At 46.3% G+C, this 21,319-nt stretch overlaps 1 protein-coding gene across 1 annotated transcript in view; it reads left to right on the top strand.

The window, feature by feature from the left end:
* Positions 1-21,319, top strand: part of GABBR2 (gamma-aminobutyric acid type B receptor subunit 2) — a 352,132-nt gene that overhangs the window by 130,515 nt on the left and 200,298 nt on the right. Inside the window, exon 3 of the mRNA XM_040481798.1 lies at positions 11,268-11,438. Coding sequence (XP_040337732.1) covers positions 11,268-11,438 — 171 coding nt within the window. The remainder of the gene's footprint in view (positions 1-11,267; positions 11,439-21,319) is intronic.

Raw genomic sequence — 21,319 nt, 5'->3', positions numbered from 1 at the left:
GAATCACCTCCATGACCTGGATAGATATGTGATTCTTGAGCATCTCCTTGAATACCTCCAGCGATGGAGAACTCAGTACTTTGCAAGATTTCGATTCATTTTTGAATACCTCATTATTAAATGTTTCTTCTTAAATATTGATCCATATCAGCCTCCCCGAAACAGTCATCTATTGATCCTCATTTTCTCTCTGGGACCCCACACACGAAGCTTGTTCCCTTTGCCTTCATTCATACATTCATTTATTCAGCAAATATTTGAATGCTTCTTATCCAACAACTTGAGTGGCTATTATCTTACAGTAGCATTGGGGAAGTAAGGATGCACGTACGATATAGTGTGATTAGGTCTGATGGGGGTAGGGTGGAGGAGGTCCAGCTGGCCTAGCCTGGAAGCATCTGTGTGTGTATGTGGGAAAGCTTTTTCATAGGGGAGTGAGAGAGGCCTGATATGATTTGGGAAATAGAGGGCTGGTGTGAGAGGGAGAGAAAAGAGGCTGAAACAGTAGAAAAGGTGAAGGGTGACCAGACCAGGTAGATTTTGTAACCCTTGCCTTCCATCAGCACAGGGATTTATTTCCTATAAAACATTTTCACATCCAAGTTCTCATTTATTTTTTACGAGCCTTTGGAGAGTTAGTCAGGACAGGACTTAGTCTCTCCATTTCACAGGTAAGAAAACTGAGACCTAACGTTGCTGGTAGATTTGCAGCTGGTATATGGAAAAGCTGGGTCTTTATGTCCCATGGCCATGTGTCTGTGCTCATTTCCTGTGTCCCAGCTCCAGCCCCGCTGGTCCAGAATGACTTCCTCTACCCTTTCGAGGAAGACTTCACATTCTTGGAAAGCACCTTTGAATATTTTATCTTGATTCAACTTAATTAATTTTCCCCGGACTGACCATGAAGCGAATCTCAGAGGTCTGGAGTCCAGAATTCTGCCACTCCCTTCCTTGGTTATGGGAGGCATTGGCTTACAAGGGCGAACTGAACCAAAGATGACCCCTTCTTTTGGAGGCCTGATGTCCCTGAGATCCAGCCTTCCCACAGCAAGACGAAAAACCAGTGCTGAGAGAACTGAGGGATAACAGGGAAGGCTCCCTGGAGGAGGTGGCTATGAGTAGGCCCGGACAGATGATTAGGAGCTGGCCCTGAAGAGATGGGAGGATCCAGCAGACAGAAATACTCCATGCACTTTCACTGCAAGCATTGAGGTGGGCCCCAGCACACCTTTCTCCCCCTATAGATATGATGTCAACCTATCGACTAATTAGAGGTGCTAAATTGACATGAGGAGACATGATTTTTGCAGTGTGGTAATTAAAAGGCAGTTGGCTTCACAGCTGTGATCACACGAGAGCACTTCTTACCCATAAAGACATCAACTGAAAGCAAAGTGCAAAGGAGCTGAGGAAGCCGAAGAGGATTCTAATGTAATTTGCTAATTTCCTACATTTGTCACCTGTACAGCTGCAAAGGGAAAATGGAACGTTTTACCAGAAGTTTAAGAGAAAATTAAAGACATACATTCTAATTGTACACAATTAGACAAGCAATATAATCATTATTATTTTTTTAAATTAACAAGCCATTTTACATTCACTACATTAGGATTTAGAAGGCCTGATTTAGAATTATGTCTCTGTCTGGTAGCAGCCACATCACAGCGAGTGAACCCATTCATTCACCGAGGCATCTCATCTGTCAAATGGGTATACCCCTCTCCCTGCTGCCTTCCTCGGGGTTGAGGTATCACTGAGGGAGAAGCTTTGTAAGTTAAAAGGCCTTTCATAAGGATAAGAAACAGCATGTAACCCTCGTAATGTCTAAGTCTGGAAGTTGTGACCTGACATTAGCCATCATTCACTGGGTGCCTATACTACTCTGATCCTGAGACGGGAGTGGGATGGGGTATGTCACCCTGGATTACAGAGAAGGAGACAGATCCCACAAGGTGAAGGAGTGCTCCCAAAATTGAACAGTGAGTAGCAGACCTGGAGCTTGGACCCGACCCATCGAAACTGAAACCCTGAATTCCTACCCTTATGGACCATACTACTTTCTCAGCACTGGCTTGGTTTTGCCTTTTCTCTGTTTTACTCCCACGTCTGACTTAAAAAAGAAAGAAAGAAGGATTTGGGGAAGTAATATTTGTTTTCCTATCTTCTTTGCATCAAATAATGATAGAAATGCTGAGGTGGGGAATGAAGGAGTAAAAATTACTGGACCGCATAACAAAAGCGAAAAAGTAAATTACTTTGTAATTTAATATTTACAAACAAATAAAAGCTATTTCTTAAACTGGGTGATGGGCAGTTGGATATTGGTTTTGTTATTACTCCTTAAGCCGGACATGTATATTTCATACACTTATACAGTTATATGTAGTTTATATTTCATGATAAAAGTTTAAAAAGAAAAATATGAAGAATTTTCTGTTAAATAAAAAGCCAAATATATGTATGAGTTCTGTTTCACATAATTGAATTGGGCCACCTTAGGGAAATCAAAAGCATTATAAGCCAGTGATTCGGTATTATTGTTGTTTCTTTTAAACAAATCTTATTGTTTCTTCTCCTTTCTTTTAAATTGCCCTAGCTGTTTTCTCCCCTTGTACCGGCTGCCTCCCTAGGAAGCAGCCTTGAATATTGGAAGAGAGAGCTGCCTAAAAGGAAAGTCCCAAGTTCAAGCCTTAGCCTTGCCACTTGCTAACATGTGAATTCAAGCCACTCACTCAACCTCTCTGAGGTCCGGTTTCCTTATTTATAAAACGAGAGTAATACTGTCTACTCTACCAATATGGTGGGGTTTTGCGAAGATGAAAATTAAACTAAAGAAGTAAATGTGTTTTGGAAGTTGTTAATTATAGAAGCATCGCAGTCTGCGGAATGAGCAAAGACTCGTCAGTCTCCCTGCTCTGCCTGTTGCTTGCTGGGTGACCAAGTGCCAGTGACTTAACCTCTCTGAGCCTCAGTCTCCTCATCTGAAAAATGCAGATCACAATAGTGTCTCCCTCATAGTATTATTTTGCCCATCAAATGAGACAGTGAATGCTGAGCCCTGAATGTGATGTTTGCCCCACAGCAGGTGCTCATCATACATCTTCAAGGAGTCAAAATACCTGAGCTGGAATCCCAGCTTTGCCCCTTATGTGGTCTCAGGCATGTCACTGTACCTCCCTGAGCCTCAGTTGCTCCATGAAGAACGAAGACAATGATGCCTCCTCTACCTCCCTCACGAATTGTTTTGAGCCCCGCCCCCGCCGGCCCCGACGAAGAATATGGCATGGAAGTGAGTGGTGAGAGCCAGGCTGCTGTGCACCTCTGAGTGATTCGAAACTAGCACTCATCAACAAAAGGAGAGATGATTGTTCCCCAAGTGGTTCCAGCCCGGGATGTCTGCCTAAAGAGGCCTCCAACCTTAGGGCAGGTCTCCGCACGACACCCCAGCAAGCCTTCCGGGGGACTGGGGCTTCACGAACCCACCCCGATGCCGGGCATTCCTTTCCCCTCGTTAACTCAGGAAATGCTTTGCAACCGCTCCGCATCACATTAATCTCACGGGCATCTGTGGAGAGGCACTTTGTGTCCAGTCTTTCGCCAGGGCTTGGGGTGCAGCGGCGACCTGGCGCAGACCTAAAGCAGCCCGGAGTTCCCAACGCACCCAGCCCAGTGCCTTTGTATACATCCTGGCACTGGCCACAAACAGGGTTTTGTCAGAAGCTTCCTGAGAAAGTTGCATTCCATTCATCTCGGCTGAAAGGGACCCGAGATGACAAATACTTCCCTCATTTAATTACAGAAACAGTCAGCAAACCCATGGAAAGAGATTAAACCAAGCAGAGAAAAGAGCAAGCCTCCATCCTATTCTGACCCCCTTGCTTCTGGCCCCAGTTTCTCACCTAGGATTTAGCAAGGACGGCCGCTCTTAGATGTACTCTCCACCTGAAAAGTGCCGAATCTCTGCAGGAAAGTCAAAGTCAGAGACCCCAAACCAGGGAAAGAATGAATTGCATTTAGGCAAGAATCCATCAGTGGCTCGGAGTTTAATAAAGATCCTGAAGTTGGGAGGTATGTTTACATTTTTCATCTGGGCTTACATCTGCAGAGAAGTGAGACGCAAAGGCAATTATCTGAATAAATCAGATCACATGAAATGCATACCCGCATGAAGTGAACAAACTTTTTCATCATTTTCCTCAATTGGAGAAAATTCTTGGGGAGAAAAGCAGAATTGTGTGGTCACAAGGAACCTTTGAAATCCATTGTCCATCATTTTCAGAGGTGAGGAAAACAGACACCTAGAAGAAATGATGCTCTTGTTCTCATGGTCCTAGAGACAGGGTTGAGCCTGGTTTTCCCAGGTCCCTAAAGTGGCCTTGTAGTGGCCTCAGCTTAATGTTGAAGTGACTTGTGGTTCAATGTGCACACCCTAAACTCGCAAAATACTGCGTGCCAGGAGAGAGATGCTGACGGCTCTCTCCCCTTCCTACTCTGCTGGGTAAGGTGTGCCCCCAGAACGGAAACTTTCTATGTGTGAGAGACTGGAAACCTTGCCCCCTGTGCTACTGGGTCTCAGAAGAAGGAGCAAGCCTTCAGGTTTGGATCATTGCCTCATCTCACCCGGAACTGGAAGTTAAGAGCCGGTTGAAGAAAGAGAACCAGATGTGAACTTACAAGACCAGCTTCACAGTTCCTGTATTGACCTTGCACAACTGTATCACCTTTCTCTTTCCTTGGTTTCTCCGGCTGTAAGATGGATGGTGATTCCTACCTCAAAGAACCAAGGGACTCTCAGACTAACTGACATCCTAGATGTTTGGCAGCTTCGATGATTCTAAAAAAGATGGAGCTAGATTAATAAATTCCCACTAAGCTTTGCCTCCCAGCACTCCAGACACTACCTCGTAAAATAACAATTGTTCTGAAAAATAATGGACTTTTCCCTCTCTCTCCCACAATCTGCGTTAGAGACCCAGGGCTTTGCCAGTCAGAAAATTGGACAGCTACACCTCTACTCACAGTTGCTGATCTTTGAAGCAACCAAGATGCTTTCTTCTCTTCATTTTTATCTATCTTTGTAAATTCAAACAAAGCTATAAATTGCTAGGAAAAGCTGGATAAGGAGAAGACAGGAGGGCATTAGGAATGCATTGCATACTGGGAAGCAGAAACCTCCCAAGTACAGTTTTATGGGCAAGACAGAAAAACCCTGGCAACTGTGCATGATGGAAATTTAATGTACTGTGTTGATCCAGAGTATCTGAAAATTAGGCACTGAGGGCAAAGCTGTCACCTCATTAATGTAGAACAGCAAAAAGTGAGAGCCTCTTGGACACCTAAGACTGTGCTCGAATACTTCTTTTTCAGTTTGCTGGGTAAAATATTCAATTATAATGTAAAAAGACAGAAAACAGGGCCAAGGGCAATCCACATATTATGTTATTTGATAAGCCATGTCTGAAAAGACCTGCCTTGCTTTTGACAATGAGTACACTAGAAACACCTAACATCCAGCCTTTGAAAAAATATTGCAAAAATAATCAAAGTTGCATAATACCCAGAAAAAGCAGAGGAAGAGTCCATCTCTGAAAATGTTCTATTGTAGGATAAAGAAGAAAACTTCCAAAACATACTTGGCATCCTCAATCATATGCAGAAAAAACATGGTCTCCATGAATTAGCCTGAGATAGGATGTCGGGGTGTGATCATACAAAATTCTTGGAAAATGGAAACTCTCAGTAACAAAATAAAAATATATTAGAGACAGTAAAGCTTAAAAGTGAGGCTGTTGAAAAGCATATCAACAAACTTGTAGAACAAAGAAGCTGAATGGCTGAATTGTTTATGTACCACATTGTAGTCAAAGGTCTGCAGAGTCAAATAATAATGATGTGCCACCATATCCCAGAAAGATTAGCAAGGAAAGATTGTAGGAAAGCAATAAGATGCTCTTGTGAGATACAGAAGACAAGGACCAGGAGATTATATACTTATTGTATAAACTACATTTAGAGTATATGTAGATTTTTTTTTTTCTGAGTTGAAAGACCTGAGTGTATAGATTGAAGGATTCCCTGTGTTTCAGATAAAATCAAGAGTGCCCACACCAAGATCAATCTTGGCAAATATTTTGAATTCTAGGAATAAAGAACAAACATTCTTCAGGGATCCAGGCAGAGGATACCAGATGGCTACAAAGGAACAAGAGTCAAACTAGCCCCAGATTTCTCATCTGTATCACTTTGTAGTTTCAAGGGGGAGAAGTGTAGCCCAAGAATTTTATACCTAGCTAAATTCTACCATGTGTGTGTCAAGGCAACTGAGGGTCATCCTCAGCAAGTTTTCAACTACTTGCCCTTCTTCATAATATTAAAAGATACTCCAGCAGGTTGAGACAAGAAGCAAGATTAACATATCCAGAATGGAGAAGAGTAGACATGTAGTCTAAATACCAAATAGAACATGAGGAAACAAATAGGAAGCATACAAAAAAAGAGTAAGACTGCCAACAGGATGGTAAGTGCAAGGTCAAGAACTTATTACAGCAATAAGCATATATGTTTTTAAATCCATGTGCTCTTTTCAAGAAATAAATATACTTTCAAATAATCTTAACAGAATGCAAATAAAAGGAGGATCAGATCTGTGGCAGGCAAATGCAAGCAGAAATTAAGTAAGGGTTTCAATATTAATATTATGCATGATATGATATAAGTCAAAAAGTAATAAAGTGACAGAAAGGTTTGTTTTACCTTGACAAATATTTTAATTCTTAGTTCATGTAATGATGATTAAGTGCCTGTGTTTGGACTAGACAAGGATATACATTGCTGAAAAATAAAGATATAATTGTAATAAACTTTTATGCTGAGAACAACATAAAATCAAAGTATATAAAGCAAAAACTGTTGAAATACATAGGGAAATTGTCAGAGACGATAGAGAAAAATGTAGTAAGTCTTCTAATCTTTGACAGATCGAGTAAACAGAAATACAAAGCATGTGATAATAAGATACTTTTGTTGATTATATCTGTTATGCATAAGAAGTCTGACAAAGACTTTTATAGCTTACAAACTGAGACTGCATTCTTTTTGCCAGCCACCATGGAACTTTTAGAAAAATTGATTGTAGAATAGGCCACAAAGAAAATCTCAATAAATTCCAAAAGCAGACACTAAATATGCCGGATTCTCAAAACAATGCAACAAAACTATAAATGAGAACAAAACTATAAAATCAATTTAAAAGTACTCTCCAAAATAAATCCTTGGTTAGGGATTAGCTCAGAGCCTCAATCATCACAGTCTGTTTAGAAATGAACTTGGTTGTGGGGTGCCTGGGTGGCTCAGTCAGTTAAGCCTCTGACTCTCGGTTTCAGCTCAAGTCATGATCTCATGGTTCATGAGATGGAGCCCCGAGTTGGGTGGCACAGAGCCTGTTTGGGATTCTCTCTCTCTCTCCCTCTCTCTCTGCCCTTCCCCCCCTCAAAATAAATAAATAAACTAAAAAAAAAAAAAAAAAGAAAGAAAGAAATGAAATGAAATTAACTTGGCTGTGAGAAATAAGGCAGGAGAGCCCAGAAAGGTTTGGCATTCCAGTTAGGGCCATAAGAGTGATTGTGCCTGGAAGGAAGGCCTAGCCTAGCAAGTACATAGGATGCAAGGGGAGAAAGAGGGCTGGTATTGGAGTCCTGTAGATCTGGATTGGAGTCCTGCTCCTACCTCTTCCTGGCTATGGTGAATATGTCAGCATCTCCCCATTTTTTAGGTTTTAGCCTACTTATGCAACACTAGGGATGTTGAGCTATGTTCATGGCTCTCAACCCTCCCTGGGCATCATAATCACCTGTGAAGAATTTTAATAATATTGGTGCCTAGGCTCTAGGTCCAGAGATTCTGATGCATCTGGTTTGCCATGGGACCAAGGCATCATATTTTTTTTTTAAATCTCCCTAAGCAATTCCAATGTACAGCCAATAACACAATTCCAATAACACAATAAAAATATATTGAGAACCCCAGAGCTAGATGACTTCTCAGGTTCCTGCAGTTCTGAAATTCAGCAGCGCTACTAGGCGTGTGCAGACTTTGCCCATGGAAGAAAGTTTTAGGGGGCTAAAGCCAGAGGAACGGTGATGCAGAGCAATCGAATCAAAGTGTGCATTATCTCAAATGGGGCAGAAAATGCCAGTGCCAGTTAATATTTTGCACCCAACATGATTTAGACCGGGGGCATATATTGTACTCCAAGCCCGTTGTAAACACAATGGGCCATTTATTCACTGAACAGTAACCACTGTAATTACCTACAGGGCAAACATACGAGGTTGTTCAAGCAACAATTAATTGTGGACCTGGAATTGATGGGACAATAGTGATAAAGTATCAACCAGAGTGTGATTCAGAAATCACATCAGAAAACCAGTATTTCCCAAATTGTGTTAGATAAGCATTTGGGGGGAGGTGATGGCACATATACCACCCCAAGTCCTGAAAGAGTTACTCCCGGATTTTTCTGATAGCTCCTTCTTACACTGGTGACTGTAGGAGGCTTGAAGTGTTGTTTTAATGTTGAGAGAAAAATCACAGACCCTGTGTTTGAGGAGACGATAGAGAACATCTATTTCTGGTGCTCACCCTGGGACCCAAATGTCACCAGCAGGCAGGGGTGCTGCCCTTGTTTGGGTTGTGGGATCCTCTCTGTGAATCTGATAGCAGCCATGGATCCTCTTTTCCGTGAGGAAAAACGTGCATGTCAGTAATGCACACATGACGACACAAGCCTTTTCACAGAGTTTTTGGGGAGCTCATAGACGCCTTGGAACCCCTCTGTATTCTCATTAGGTCGTAGTCCAGCCCCCGTGTGCATACCTCCGGACCCAGGGATCTCATTTCTTCCATTGCTGGGCAACTCTGAATGGAAGCCTTCCTCAGTGTGTCCAGTGGAGATCTTCCCCTCTGTATGTTCTCCCTATTTGTTCTTATTCTACCCAGAACTTTTTTAAACTGTCATTCTACACTTGACTTTTACCAATCTTGGGATGATGTCCCTACACGTACCCTCTAGCTCTAGGGGACAGATGATGGGATATTTTATGTTCATCTCCAACAGATGGGATGTGTTGAGGTTGCTGGCTGGATGCAAGAGATGCAGGGGTCCTAGATAGTGGCTGTCTACCCTCTGAGCCAGACCAGGAAAGGACAAAGTCTCCCCTGCACCACTCTGCAAAAGTCTGGCAGGGAGGGGAGAAGGAGTGTTTCCTCAGATAACAGGAGAGACAATAAAAGCACCTTCAGCTGGGGCCTGAGGGCACCGGATGTTATTTCTCTGGATGCTGAAATTCACTCTGGGATGGATTAGGTCTAGAGCTGCTGCGAGGATGGCAAGGGCTCAGGGAGAAAGCAGGTGGTGGCAGGTGAGCTTGCCTTGGTTATGCCTTCTCTGGGCAAAGGATTTACATGAGACAAAAGAAAGAAGGAAGAAGAAGGAAGGGAGGGAGGCTGGTAGGAAGGAAGAGAGGAACAGAGGGAATGGGGGTGTGGTGTGGTGTGGTGAACGACAGACTAAAAGAAACCATGGAAGAATTATTTAATGATCTCGGTGAGGGAAAGGCCTTTCTAAATATGACACAAAACCCGAGGACACTAAAGAGAAAAAATTGATAAATTCAACCACATTTAAAAAAAAAGTCTCTATGTCAGAAGACACTGTAAGAAACATAAAAAGAAAAAGTTCAAACTAGAGGGACATTAGCAACTTCTGTTGCAAAGGGCTAGTTTCATTAATGTAAAAGATCACTTATGCCAACTGATAAGAAAAAGACTAGAAATCAAATTGGAAAACAGGTAAAGGATGTGAATGGTTTCCAGAAACAAACTGCAAATTGCTCTTGAGCATAGGAAAAGGTACTCAACCTTGCCTCTAATAAGGTAAATGCAAATTAGACGAGCAAGAAGAAACCATGTTTCCACCTTCACACAGCAAAGATCAAAAAGTGTGATAAGTGCCTTCTGTGGGTGAAGCCAGGAGGAAAGGGAGAGCAGAGATCAGAGGAAATGCTATGGAGGAGGTGACATTTAAGCTGGGCCTTGGAGGACAGATAATTAAAATCCAATTTAGCAACTTACTGGCACTTAAAAGAAAGAGAAGGAATAATAAAGGGGAAGATAGACAGATTTGACTACTGAGTGTAAATTAAAACACACACACACACACACACACACACACACACACACACAAAATGAAAAGCAAACAAACCGGGATATTTGTAGCCACTGCAATAGTCTGAGTTTGGATGCTGTACATATAAAAAAAGTCTTCATTAAATTCAGTAAGAAAAGCATTAGAATACCACTCAAAAATAAGCAAAGGATATGACAAAGTCACTCCTAAAATAGATCATACTACTGGTTAACGATCCCATGGAAATGGTCTCAACATTATGCATAACCCATGAATGCAATATGATTCATTTTTTTAGTGATAGATCATTATAAGATTATATAGAGGAATGTTTTATTTCTCTCTGTTGCGATGACTGTGGTGAACTAGGCCCTCTAATTATACCTGGCTAGTGGGTGTGTAAATTGATACAATGGGGGGGGGGATAAGTATTAAATCTTTAAAAGCTCATATCTTTTATCTGGGAAATTTTATATCACAGACTCTATGCAATAGAAATAGCCTAAAATGTGGAGAAAAGATGCTCTGCACAAAGATGCTTGTAGACTAATATGACAATAATAACAAATTACGAACGGTCTAAATGCCCCCAAATTAGAGAGTATTCAGTAAATCATGATGTGTTCATATGCTGGAATATTATGCAGCCATTAAAATGTTTGCAAGGAGGTTTTATTTTGTTTTTTAAACAGGATGGTTTTGATGCTTGTAGGATAATGTTAAGGAGTGGGGAGGAGTTCAATTGTGTATGTAGAATGATCTCAAGAACCTCTTTTTTAAAAAATCACTGTGCATGGAAAAAGGACCAGAAGGAGATAAAAATGACGGTAATGGTGGTTCGCTGATGAGGGATAAATTATTGGTGCATTTTTTTTCCTTCTTATTTTGCATTTTTGAAACCTTCTCTTCAATTATAATGTGTTACTTTCACAACAAAAGGGCTTAAAAAATGTCTTGCCCCATGTGTTTGTGCCCCACATCAGGCTTAGGGTCTGGGCTCCATGCCATTCGGAAAGATCCTGGGCTGGCTCACAGCCGTGAAACCCACCAGTAAAGGTGTTGCCTCTTTTGTGTTTTCCAGCTTTCCTTTGCTGCGACCACGCCTGTTCTAGCTGATAAGAAAAAATACCCTTATTTCTTTCGGACTGTCCCATCGGATAACGCGGTGAATCCAGCCATCCTGAAGCTGCTAAAGCATTACCAGTGGAAGCGAGTGGGCACGCTGACCCAAGACGTGCAGAGGTTCTCCGAGGTAGGTTTGCGGAGAGGGCGCGTTCTCACCTACCTGTTAGCTGTTGTCTTCTCCCGCCAAGGTGCAATATGGCTCAATCAGGGATGGGTGATATCACAGGGCTTGTAAGCACGCTTGCATTAGCAGGATCAGAGCTGTTTTACCACCGACAAAATAGAGCTGGTGGCTGAGCAATTGGTGCACGGCAGAGGTGAAAACCTACATTGAGACAGCTCAGGAGCCCAACCTTCCCTTTTGTCGTGCCTTTGGGCTAAATCGTGTGATGCATTCCCTTACTGCTCTTGTAGGTTTGCTGTCCTTGTTACTGATGCCGGGTGACCATCTAAAATCATGCTGTGCCCCCAAGAGTGTTTCTACTGTAAGGGGAGTTTGGGGAGGGGCTGGCTTGGAAGGAAGGCTCCAGTGCCACCGTGGATTGGTGGGTTTGTTTGGGGTTTTATTTGGTTGTTTATTTTAATGGCTTACACACACACATCATATGTGGTGTTTTAGGGTTTTGTTTTGTTTTGTTGCAAAAGAAAAAAAAGTTGAATATATATAGTAAAAAAAAAAAAAAAACGTAAAAGCGTTGCTTTGCCCAATCCCCGTAAATCCTACTTTCTCTCCCAAGGGAACTCCTGCTTTGAGTTTACTGCTCATCTGCCCAGAACTTTTTCAATATACTGTTTAAACCCAAATGACTCCATACTATATATTTTGCTTTTTTCACTTTACTACGGATCTTAAAGAGCTTGATTGACCTCATTCCTATTAATGGGCCATGCTGTTCTGTCAGATGGATAGATGGTAATTTACTGAATGTGTGCAGCTTTCTGATACCACAGCCAGCACCTTCCCGCCCGGGTGGGCATCTCCGTAACAGATTTATAGCAGTGGAATTATTGGATCATTTAAAATATTGTGACAAACTGACCTCCAGGGAGGCTGTTCTGATTTCTAGTCCCAACAGCAGCGTGTGAAAATGCCCATTTCCATGCTTCTTAACTAACGGCGGATATTAGCAAGGGTTTAAAAAGTTTTCCCTACTCAGATGTGTGCAAAAGGATCTCTTGCCTTCTTTCCCATTCTCCCTGTAGCTCCTACTTTCCTCTTCTCTCCTGCATGTGCTCTGGACACCCAGAGCGTCCCAGCAAAACAAGCTATTCTATATGTGCTTAGCGGCCTGAGAGAAAAAAAAAAAAAACATGAACTGCATAGGGAGGAAGGGTGTGGGTCAGTGGACCTCTGCGGCAGGAGTCAGGGAGGAGTCACCCCTGGGTGTGTGTCCGGGAAGGTGGGTACAGAGCAGTGGGAATCACCAGACCTGTTTCCACTGCAGCTTTGTACTTTCTGAGGCTCTGCCCTACCTCTCTGGGGTGGGGGGAAGGAGAGCTCCCTCCACGCGTTGGCTGTATGACCTTGGAGAAGTCCCCTCACTTCTCTGAGCTGGGGTTTCCTCCCCTATAAACACGGGGACAGTAGCCTTCCCTGCAGGTTCTTGCCGACATCAGTCATAGATTCAGAAGAGCTTTGGAAACTGTAAAGTTCCCACACTGAGAGGGGTGTTTTCAGAGGTGCTTGAAAAGCAGAAGTGTTTGGCCCCACGGTCTGCGGTTATCCAAACAAGGCAGACTTTTCCCAGGCAAAGCTAGTCCTTGTCTTCCCACCTCGCTGTTTCTCAGTCCCTAGGGAGAGGCATAAAGGAAACTTGACCCCCTGCGGGAGTGACTCATTGCCAAAGGCTGCAAAAGCTTTGGCTGCAAGAAGGCCTTTTATGCCTTTTATAAGGCAGTGACCAGTGCTCTAAAATGAGTGTCAAACAGGTTGATGGCAAGGGTGGAGATGCCCAGTCCTGTGACCCCATTGACACCAGACTCTGCAGCGATTTGGAGACATCTGCTTGTTCCCATTGGAGTCTTCGGCTGTCGCGGGTCTGGCTGTCATGGCGTGAGGGACCTTTAGGGACACCTCCCCCAACTCCTCGTCGTATAGAAATGAAAACTGAGACCCAGAAAGGGGAAGGGACAACATTCAGGTTTTCAGAGCGCCTCAGAAGTCACAGAAGATTGTTCACAGAAAAGGCAGGACTGAATCCTGGGATCCTGACTCCCAGAGTCAGACTTCCCATTGCTCCTTTCCATCCATAGCTTCCTGTTGTCACGTGAGAACTGCTTGTAACTCTGGAGGTTGGAAATACCCCAAAGCCTTGGTTTAAAGAAAAGAAATTCTTAGTCTCCACTCAGTTGAGTGCTTTATAGATTCCCAAACACTCTCACAGCAGCAGCCCGGTGAGAGATGGGGGTGGGTGGTGGGGGGACAGGGGTTATGTTCCCATTTTCCAAACGAGGAAACTGAGGCTTACAGAGGGCATTTAGCTTCTTCCTCCAGGGCACACGCTGATAAAGGGAGTGCTGCCTCCCTGCCCCTCCAACTGTCAGCCCTTGCTTTCCTTATTACACTGTCCCTGTCCTCGCTGGGGCCGCGTATTGACAGTTTGGGACCACATCTCCATCCCTACACAGCTGTGTGAGGGCCCTCAGCTGAGGTTTCAGGACATCTCAGTGGGAAACCTCTTTTCTGAGGACAGGATGTTGCTTGGTGGTATTGCTGGCAAGGGCCCCTCTCGATTTAAATCTCTCAGGCCAGCTGACTCCTCTGTGTGCCCAAGGGTTTTGGCATCCCTCTCCCGATGTCTGGGCTGCATCGCCGGAGTGCAGGCATGGAGGCTCGCCAGGGGCTAACAGCTTTTCGTGAGTGCGAGGGAAGCTGGATTCCTTTTATGAAATTGGTCGATCAGCAGCGTCAAGCGGTTCTGTTCCCAAGCGGTGCACTGGTCAGATGGTCAGACGAAAGCAGTCGTAAAGTTGGAGGAGGAGCGGAGGAGGGGGAAGCTTAATCCCAGAAGGGCTGAAAGGGGTGCAGGGCTGCGGGCCATCCCACCTAGGGACCAGCTGCTCCTGTGGGCCCCCGCTAGTACGTGGTGCCCAGAGGCGGCCCGGGCCTGGGATCAGATGGGCAGGTCTCCAGACCCCGCTTTGCCAGGCAAGGGCTGTGGGGCCACAGGCTGTTCACTTCATCTCAGCGAGATCCAGTTCCCTTTGTGTAAAATGGGGATATGTATCCCAATCCCACAGGGACTCAGAGATGACAGAGTCAGGACAAGAATATCAAAGATCTCTGCGTAGTAAATGCTCATTAAATGGACATCCTCTACTCCGCTAATTCCTGGGACAAACTCTAGGAATGCGTATCCATTCACTCAAAAAAATAATAAATGGCCTACTGTGTGCCAGGGTCTGTGATGTGCACAGACCCTGTGCTGTGGAGGGCCAGGGAGTAATGGACACGGCCTCAGGGTCAGTAGGGGTCAGGCCTCCTTCACTGGGTTCTCGACTCTGGCTGCTTATTGGAATCACCCGGGAATTGGTTTTTTTTAAGTTGGGTTCCCCTACCCCCCGCCACCACCACAACTTTTAACGGCTTTACTAGGATATAATTTACATACCGTAAAGTTTATCCATTGTTAGTGTATAGTCCAATCATTTGTAGCAAATTTCTGTGGTTATGCAGCCCTTACCACAATTCAGTGTTACAACACACTGATCACCTCACAAGTTTCCTTTGTGCCCGTTTGTAGTCGGGCCCACCCCCAGTCCCAGGGTCATTTGCTTGCTCGATAGTTTTGCCTGTTCTGGAAATTTCCTATAAGTAGAATTATATAACATGCACTTTTTTTGTGTCTCGCTTCTTGTATCTAGCATAATGTTTTTAGGGTTCATCCACGTAGCATGTTATCAGTGGTTTGTTTCTTCATACAGCTGAGTAGTATTCCCCTGTGTGGCTAGGGCACATTTCAGAATCCTCTGGGGAGCTTTTAAAATCCAGATAACCCTCCTGTTAGAATCTGTTCAATCTCCCGGTGATTTCAGTGTGCTGTCCACGTTAATATGCGTTTCCCAGTTGTCTCCCTCAGGAAGCCAGGGTGGGAAACGGCGCCCTCTTGTGGTGGGGGCCATTGCTCTCAGAGTGGCCTTGGTCTTCCGGCAGCATGTCAGGCCTCCACTGGGCGGGTGACTGGGTGACTGCGAAGCAGGGTGGAGAAGGTGGACGGTGGGGCTCTGCCAGGTGGAAGACAAAGGTGGGGGCGGGTGATGAAGATTGAGGGTGCTGCTGAGTGGGTGCTCCACGGGGCTGGGGATGGAGAGGGATGAGCAGACAGATGGCCCGTGGGCTTGGAGGAAGTGGAGCTCTGGAAGTCTCTGGGAAGCTTGGCAGTGTGGGGTGAGGGAGCCAGAAGGATGGGAGGGGCGGTCAGAACTGGAAGAAGGACGGAGGGGCCAGGCCCTGGCTCTGTGTGAACAGCTGAAGTGGAGTGGAGGTGGATGTCACTGGAATTGGGGGCAAGGAGCGGGGAGACCAGAGTGCTGAGTGACATCCACGTGGGCATGGCAGGAACAGGATGGAGGCAGGGCTTAGGGTGGAGTCGGAGGCAGTGAGCAGGGCTGCCTGGGGAACCAGCAGACAGCAGCAGGTATATCTGGGCCTCCCCCGCTTCCAAGTTCCAGGTCCTGTGGTCTACCAATTTAGGTTCCCAATTCTGTGACCCAACTAGCCAGCTGAGCAGCCTCAGTTTCCCCTTCTGTAAGATAAGGCAGTGGGGCCAGTTGACTTCTACGATCTCTCCTAACTCAAAGAATTTGTGATGAGGGCCTAGGGAGATCTGGTCTTCGACCCTGATCCTGCCACACTGGGGGTGTGGCCATGAGAATTACTTCACCGCTTTGTGCCTCAATTTCTTTGCCTTGAAAATGGCGATGGTAACAACAGTACCTAAGTCTTAGGGATGGTGAGGATTAACTGTGTTTAGAAACTTAAGGTGCTAATTGAAGTGCCTGGCTCATAAGAAGCACCATGCAAGAGGTGGCTGTTATTTTTATTATCATCTCGAATCTGGCTCCTTAGCCTGTGACTGCCCCCACGCAGGAGCCCAGCTGTGTGGCTGCATGGCTCCCCTTCCTCCCTGCCCTCCAAGCAGGCTCTGAGGCTCCCAGCTCAGTTGCTGGTCGTCAAGTGATCTCAGGACTTCTGGGGCTGACCTTTCCATCCCAGAGACCTCCCCCAAGTGGTGGGATCCTCGAGGCCCTTGATCTGTCCAGCGCCGAAAGGGCACCATCTGTAGAGTTCCTCCTGAAAGCAACAGCCCTTTCAGCCCTCCACAGCCCCGCCTGGCCCCTTGAGGCCTTTCCGGCTTGCTGAGTTACCATCTGCCCCACTAGAGGGGTCTCTGGTCACTTCCTCTAAAGTTACTGCTTTTTATAACAGAGCAGTGGATGACGGGGGCCTCCTGCTTGCATCTAATCCGGGAGCCAGCCTTGCTAGAGTCATCAGCCCTTCTCGGCTGCCCTAAGCAGGAATGAACTTGACATGGCTGGAGAGACCCTTCATGGTCCCCCGAGGCCTCCTCTCAACTCCAGTCTGTTCCCCCTTTGGTGCAGCCGTACCTCCACGTTCCACGTTCTCTCTGCAGGAACGTCCTCCCCCACACCTGGCCATCCTTCCTCCCCAGGCTGGATGGCGTGCGCGTGCTGCCTCTGTGCTCCCCGCACCTCCCCCCACCCCAGGCTTCTCTCTGCCCCAGCTCCTTGCACAATGCAGTGTGGTACGCCATCTGCTTCTTCACCCATCACCCACTGCCACTGGTGGGGGAGCCTCTGTGGACAAGAGCCACCCCGACCTTTCTGTCCCTTCACCCTGCATGCCGCCTGACACATGTCTTCAGCAAGGATTTCAGTAAATGTCTCTCTAACCATCGGGCCAGATTCTTGGGGGCAAATGCAGTAATTTCCCCTCTGTTGCCCTCAGTCTGCCTGCACCTAGGATGGTGAGGTGGGGAGGGAGGGGTGCAGAGAGATCCCTGCTCCTAGCCTGAGTCACCGGGGCCAGAGAGAAGAAGGGAGGGGCTGCACGGGCAACAAGTTACAGTCCCACAGACCTCAGCCAGGCTGTTCTGTTGTTTCTCACCTGGGTCTTGTTTTTGGATGGGACGTTGTTTCTTGGCGGAGATTCTTCTAGAGATCTCACTGGGAAGTTCTGGGCCAGCCGCTGGAAACAGCAGTGGCCAGGATCTGCATCATGCTTCTGGGTGACAACGATGTCAGGCACTGGAAATGTATACGTTGTAGTTCGTGTCTGACTTCTTTTTGTCGGCTGTGTCATCCTAGGATGTTCATTCTGAGTGGGCAACATTCAGGTAATCCCAATGGTTCTCGAAGTACAGTCCTGGACCAGAGGCATTAGCGTCATTGTCACCTGGGAACTTGTTAGAAAAACGAATTTGAGGGCTCCACCCGATCACCCTGAAACAGACCCTTTGGGGTGGCACCCAGTATGCTGGGATTTTCGAACCCCTATGCTGGAGGAAAGGGCAGCCTTCAGCTGAGGTCTCTGTGCTCCGAGGTCTACTTTATCTGAGAAAAGGGACAGGCCTGCTGCAAGAACCGAGGCACCTCTCGTCTCTGTCCTTGGCTTCCCTCCAGGCTGCAGGATCACCTGGGCAGCCCACACATCCTCAGATCTTCCATCTTTAGGAGGCAGGAGGGGACTGCTGGCAGACCAGATTCTTATCCGAGTGGTCCTAGTGCCCCAGCCTGTGCCCAACTTTCATCTGAAAACTTGCCAATGCTTTTAGGCGATGACTGTCTGCCCCTAGGCAAGAAACGTCCTCTCCTTCTCTGGGCTCTTACCTTCAGCCCTGGGAGAGACCTGGCCTGCGGGCCAGCCAGCAGGGACTGCTCCCTATCTGTCCTGCCCACACCAAAACAGCTGTTCGTAGCAGCCTCTTTGGCATTTGAGGGGACGGGGGGGGGGGGGGTCCATTATTTCCCAGGGTGTATGTATATGTGATAGGATTTTTGTACAGTTTTAACAGTTGTGTGTTTTTGCTATTATGTACCAGGGAGGAAAAGATAGCTAGCTCATCAAAACCGCACTTCAGTGAGGTTATTGTTGGGAATGGAAACCTCATTTAAAAAGTGAGGCTGTTCAAAGGAAAAAAACGAAGCCAGTAAGCACAGAGGTGGTGCACTTAGGTGGTGAAATTGCCTCTAAAGGGGTACAGGAGGGACTGAGGTTTGGGAAACACTGGGATGGATGAAGCCCATTCGGCTGCCTGTTCATTTAACACACGGCAGTGGGTGAGGAGTGGAGGGTAGTACTGGAAGTAATGGGCTTTTCTTTGAAGCCCTGGGCCGTGCAGATATTCAGTGGCAGAAATTCAAAGTCAAGGTCAAGGACTGGACCTGAAAACCTTCAGCCTTCTGAGGCTGAAGCTCCATGGGGCAGACTCTAGGGTTCAAACGACACTTGTTCCTTCATGCGCATGCCCCCAGAGGAAAGTGCAACCCACTAGCAGGTGCTCTGCCGTGCCCATCCCCCCACAGTGGGAAGACCCCCGTGTGGGTAAGAACCATCCACAGTCACGTGTGTGGTTTCCAGTGCTCCCGCCACGCTGGTGGCAGTGTTCTGTGGTGGTGTGCACACATCTGGGAGGCCATTCAGGGGTCTTGCCCAGTGGTGGATGTGGTGACTACGACTTCTGAAGAAAAGGCAGACCTCCAGCCTGGATGCCCTTGGTCTGGCTCAGAGGCTGTGCCCTCGGGAGAAACTTTCCCCACTCCACTTCAGAACAGGAAGGGGATGGCTGCCCCATCCGTGGTGTGAGAGGAAGACCCCGGGGCCTGCAGGATGCTTCCTCCCTAGCATTCCATGCCAGGTCCCCAGAGCTGAGCATCCTTCCAACACACACAGCCCTACTCTGAAAGGAAAGGAGTTGCCCCGGACCCTGCTTAGAGAGGGCAGGAAGCTTGGCTGTGGGAATGTGGTGCCAACCACCAGGGCTCATCCAGAGCCTGGGTGAGTGCCAGCCTTTCAGCTCACCAGGGCTGTGATATCAGATAAATACACCTTCCGCCTAAGCCACATGGATCCCGGAGCACAGGGGTGAGGATCCAGAAGGAGATCCTGGAGATGTCTGGGGGGAGGGTTCCTGCCATCCACGCCAGCCTCAGAGCCCTCACCAACAACACTTCTAGGGCATCCCCCACAGCCCCTGGGCTCTGGTTCCCAGAGCATGACTCTAGCCCCATGAAGCAGAACCTTTGGTGTGGGAAAATGTAAGTATAACATCATCTATTGCCTTTTAGGGGGTGTGAGGGTACTGTGTGCAGGTGATGACATTCAGTCACCCAGCATGAGGCTACCTCTGTTTTGTAGAGTAGACTCAAGAAGGATTAAGTCCCTTTGCCAAGGTCTCACAGCCACGAGGTGGCAGGTGTAGGTGTAAACCCAGGTTCGTGCACACCCTTGTGGAGAGGAGACCACCAGCCAGGGCCAGTATCCCCACCCCAAACCCCTACCACAGAAGCAAAGAGCTGGATATATAGACCAATCAATTCATGATACAAGGGGAGCTCCTTGAGGTCCCCTGCAATTTTCATCATAAGATTCCACATTTAATTTTCATTATTTTCCCAGATTCTGAATGTCAGAGCCCAGCTCTATCTTTCTACACTGGCTCGTACTGAAGTATCCCTTGATGCTTTGTTTCAGCTGGGTCTCTTGGTTGACAGGGCAGTGCATCTCATAGTGTGCAGGTCTCTAGAGCTATTCTGGTATATTCTGGCTGAGGGTTTTTTCCCCCCAAGACCCAGCTGCCAGGGTTGGATAGTGCCAGGACAGTAGGAGCAAAGGAGTGGAGTTGGAAGGTGTGTGGAACCTTCAGGAAAAGGCGAATAGTCAGTGTGTAACGTGAGAAGCGAAGAATGAGCTGGGAGGAAGGAAGAATGGTGAAGGCCCTGCCCTGCATGACTGTATGTTTGGGCTTGAACAGCAACAGTAGGGAGCCATGGAAGGCTTTTAAGCGGGGAGTGAGAGATGGTAGCAATCTGGGAAACCAGCCAGGAGGTTACTGCAGTGACTCAAAAGAAAACTAATAAGATTGTAGTTATTTTCTCACATAAAAATGTCAAGTTCTCTTTGCTTTCATTTTTTTTTTTTTGCTTCTTTATTTAAATATACTAATACATTGCTTTCTAACCCTAATATTAATATGTACTCAATGTCGAAAACTTGGAAAACATAGAAGAGCAAAAAGGAAAATTAAAAATCAGCCATAAGCTAGCCACTGAAAGGTCATCGTTAACATCAATAGCATATGTCTTCATAGTTTTTTCAATGTGTACGAGTGAGTATGTATAAACAAATACATGTTTTTACTATAAAAACAGCTTCTTTAATTTAGCAATCTAGGGGCAGCAATCCAGGGGAATTTAGCAATTCCAGGCCAGCGGGTACTGTTCCCACTGTGACTCATAATAGCCTGTCCACTGAGCCCGGTGACACCATGAAGTTACCCCACCTTTGCCACAACCCTCTCTGGTGTGTTTTGGGCAGTTTCCCTCCAGTCCTATGCATCCCGTGGCCTGTTCCCTTTCTTCCTATATTCCAAGAGTTCTGCAAATATTCTGTCCATTGACGGGCTTCTTCACTGCTTTCCAGAGCTGTTACAGATATTTTTCTTAAAAAAATCTTTGTCATTTGGGGCTCCTGGGTGGCTCATTCGGTTAAGCATCGGACTTTGGTTCAGGTCACGATCTTGCCGTTCCCGAGTTTGAGCCCCACGTTGGGCTCTGTGCTGGCATCTCAGAGCCTGGAGTCTGCTTTGGATGCTGTGTCTCCCTCTGTCTCTGCCCCTCCCCTGCTCTCTCTCTCTCTCGCTCGCTCTCTCAAAAATAAATAAACATTAAAAAAATTTTTTTTAAATCTTTGCCGTTTTGAGGAATTTGAGAAGGGACAGGAAGTAGATGTATATTCTCTGTTGCTGTTTTTTGCAAATAGCTATTGAA

This window comes from Herpailurus yagouaroundi, unplaced genomic scaffold (assembly GCF_014898765.1).
Source record: "Herpailurus yagouaroundi ecotype Mexico unplaced genomic scaffold, PumYag 160, whole genome shotgun sequence".
NCBI lineage: Eukaryota > Metazoa > Chordata > Mammalia > Carnivora > Felidae > Herpailurus > Herpailurus yagouaroundi.
Note: the sequence above shows the minus strand (reverse complement) of the source record. Positions and strands in the feature narration are given on the sequence as shown.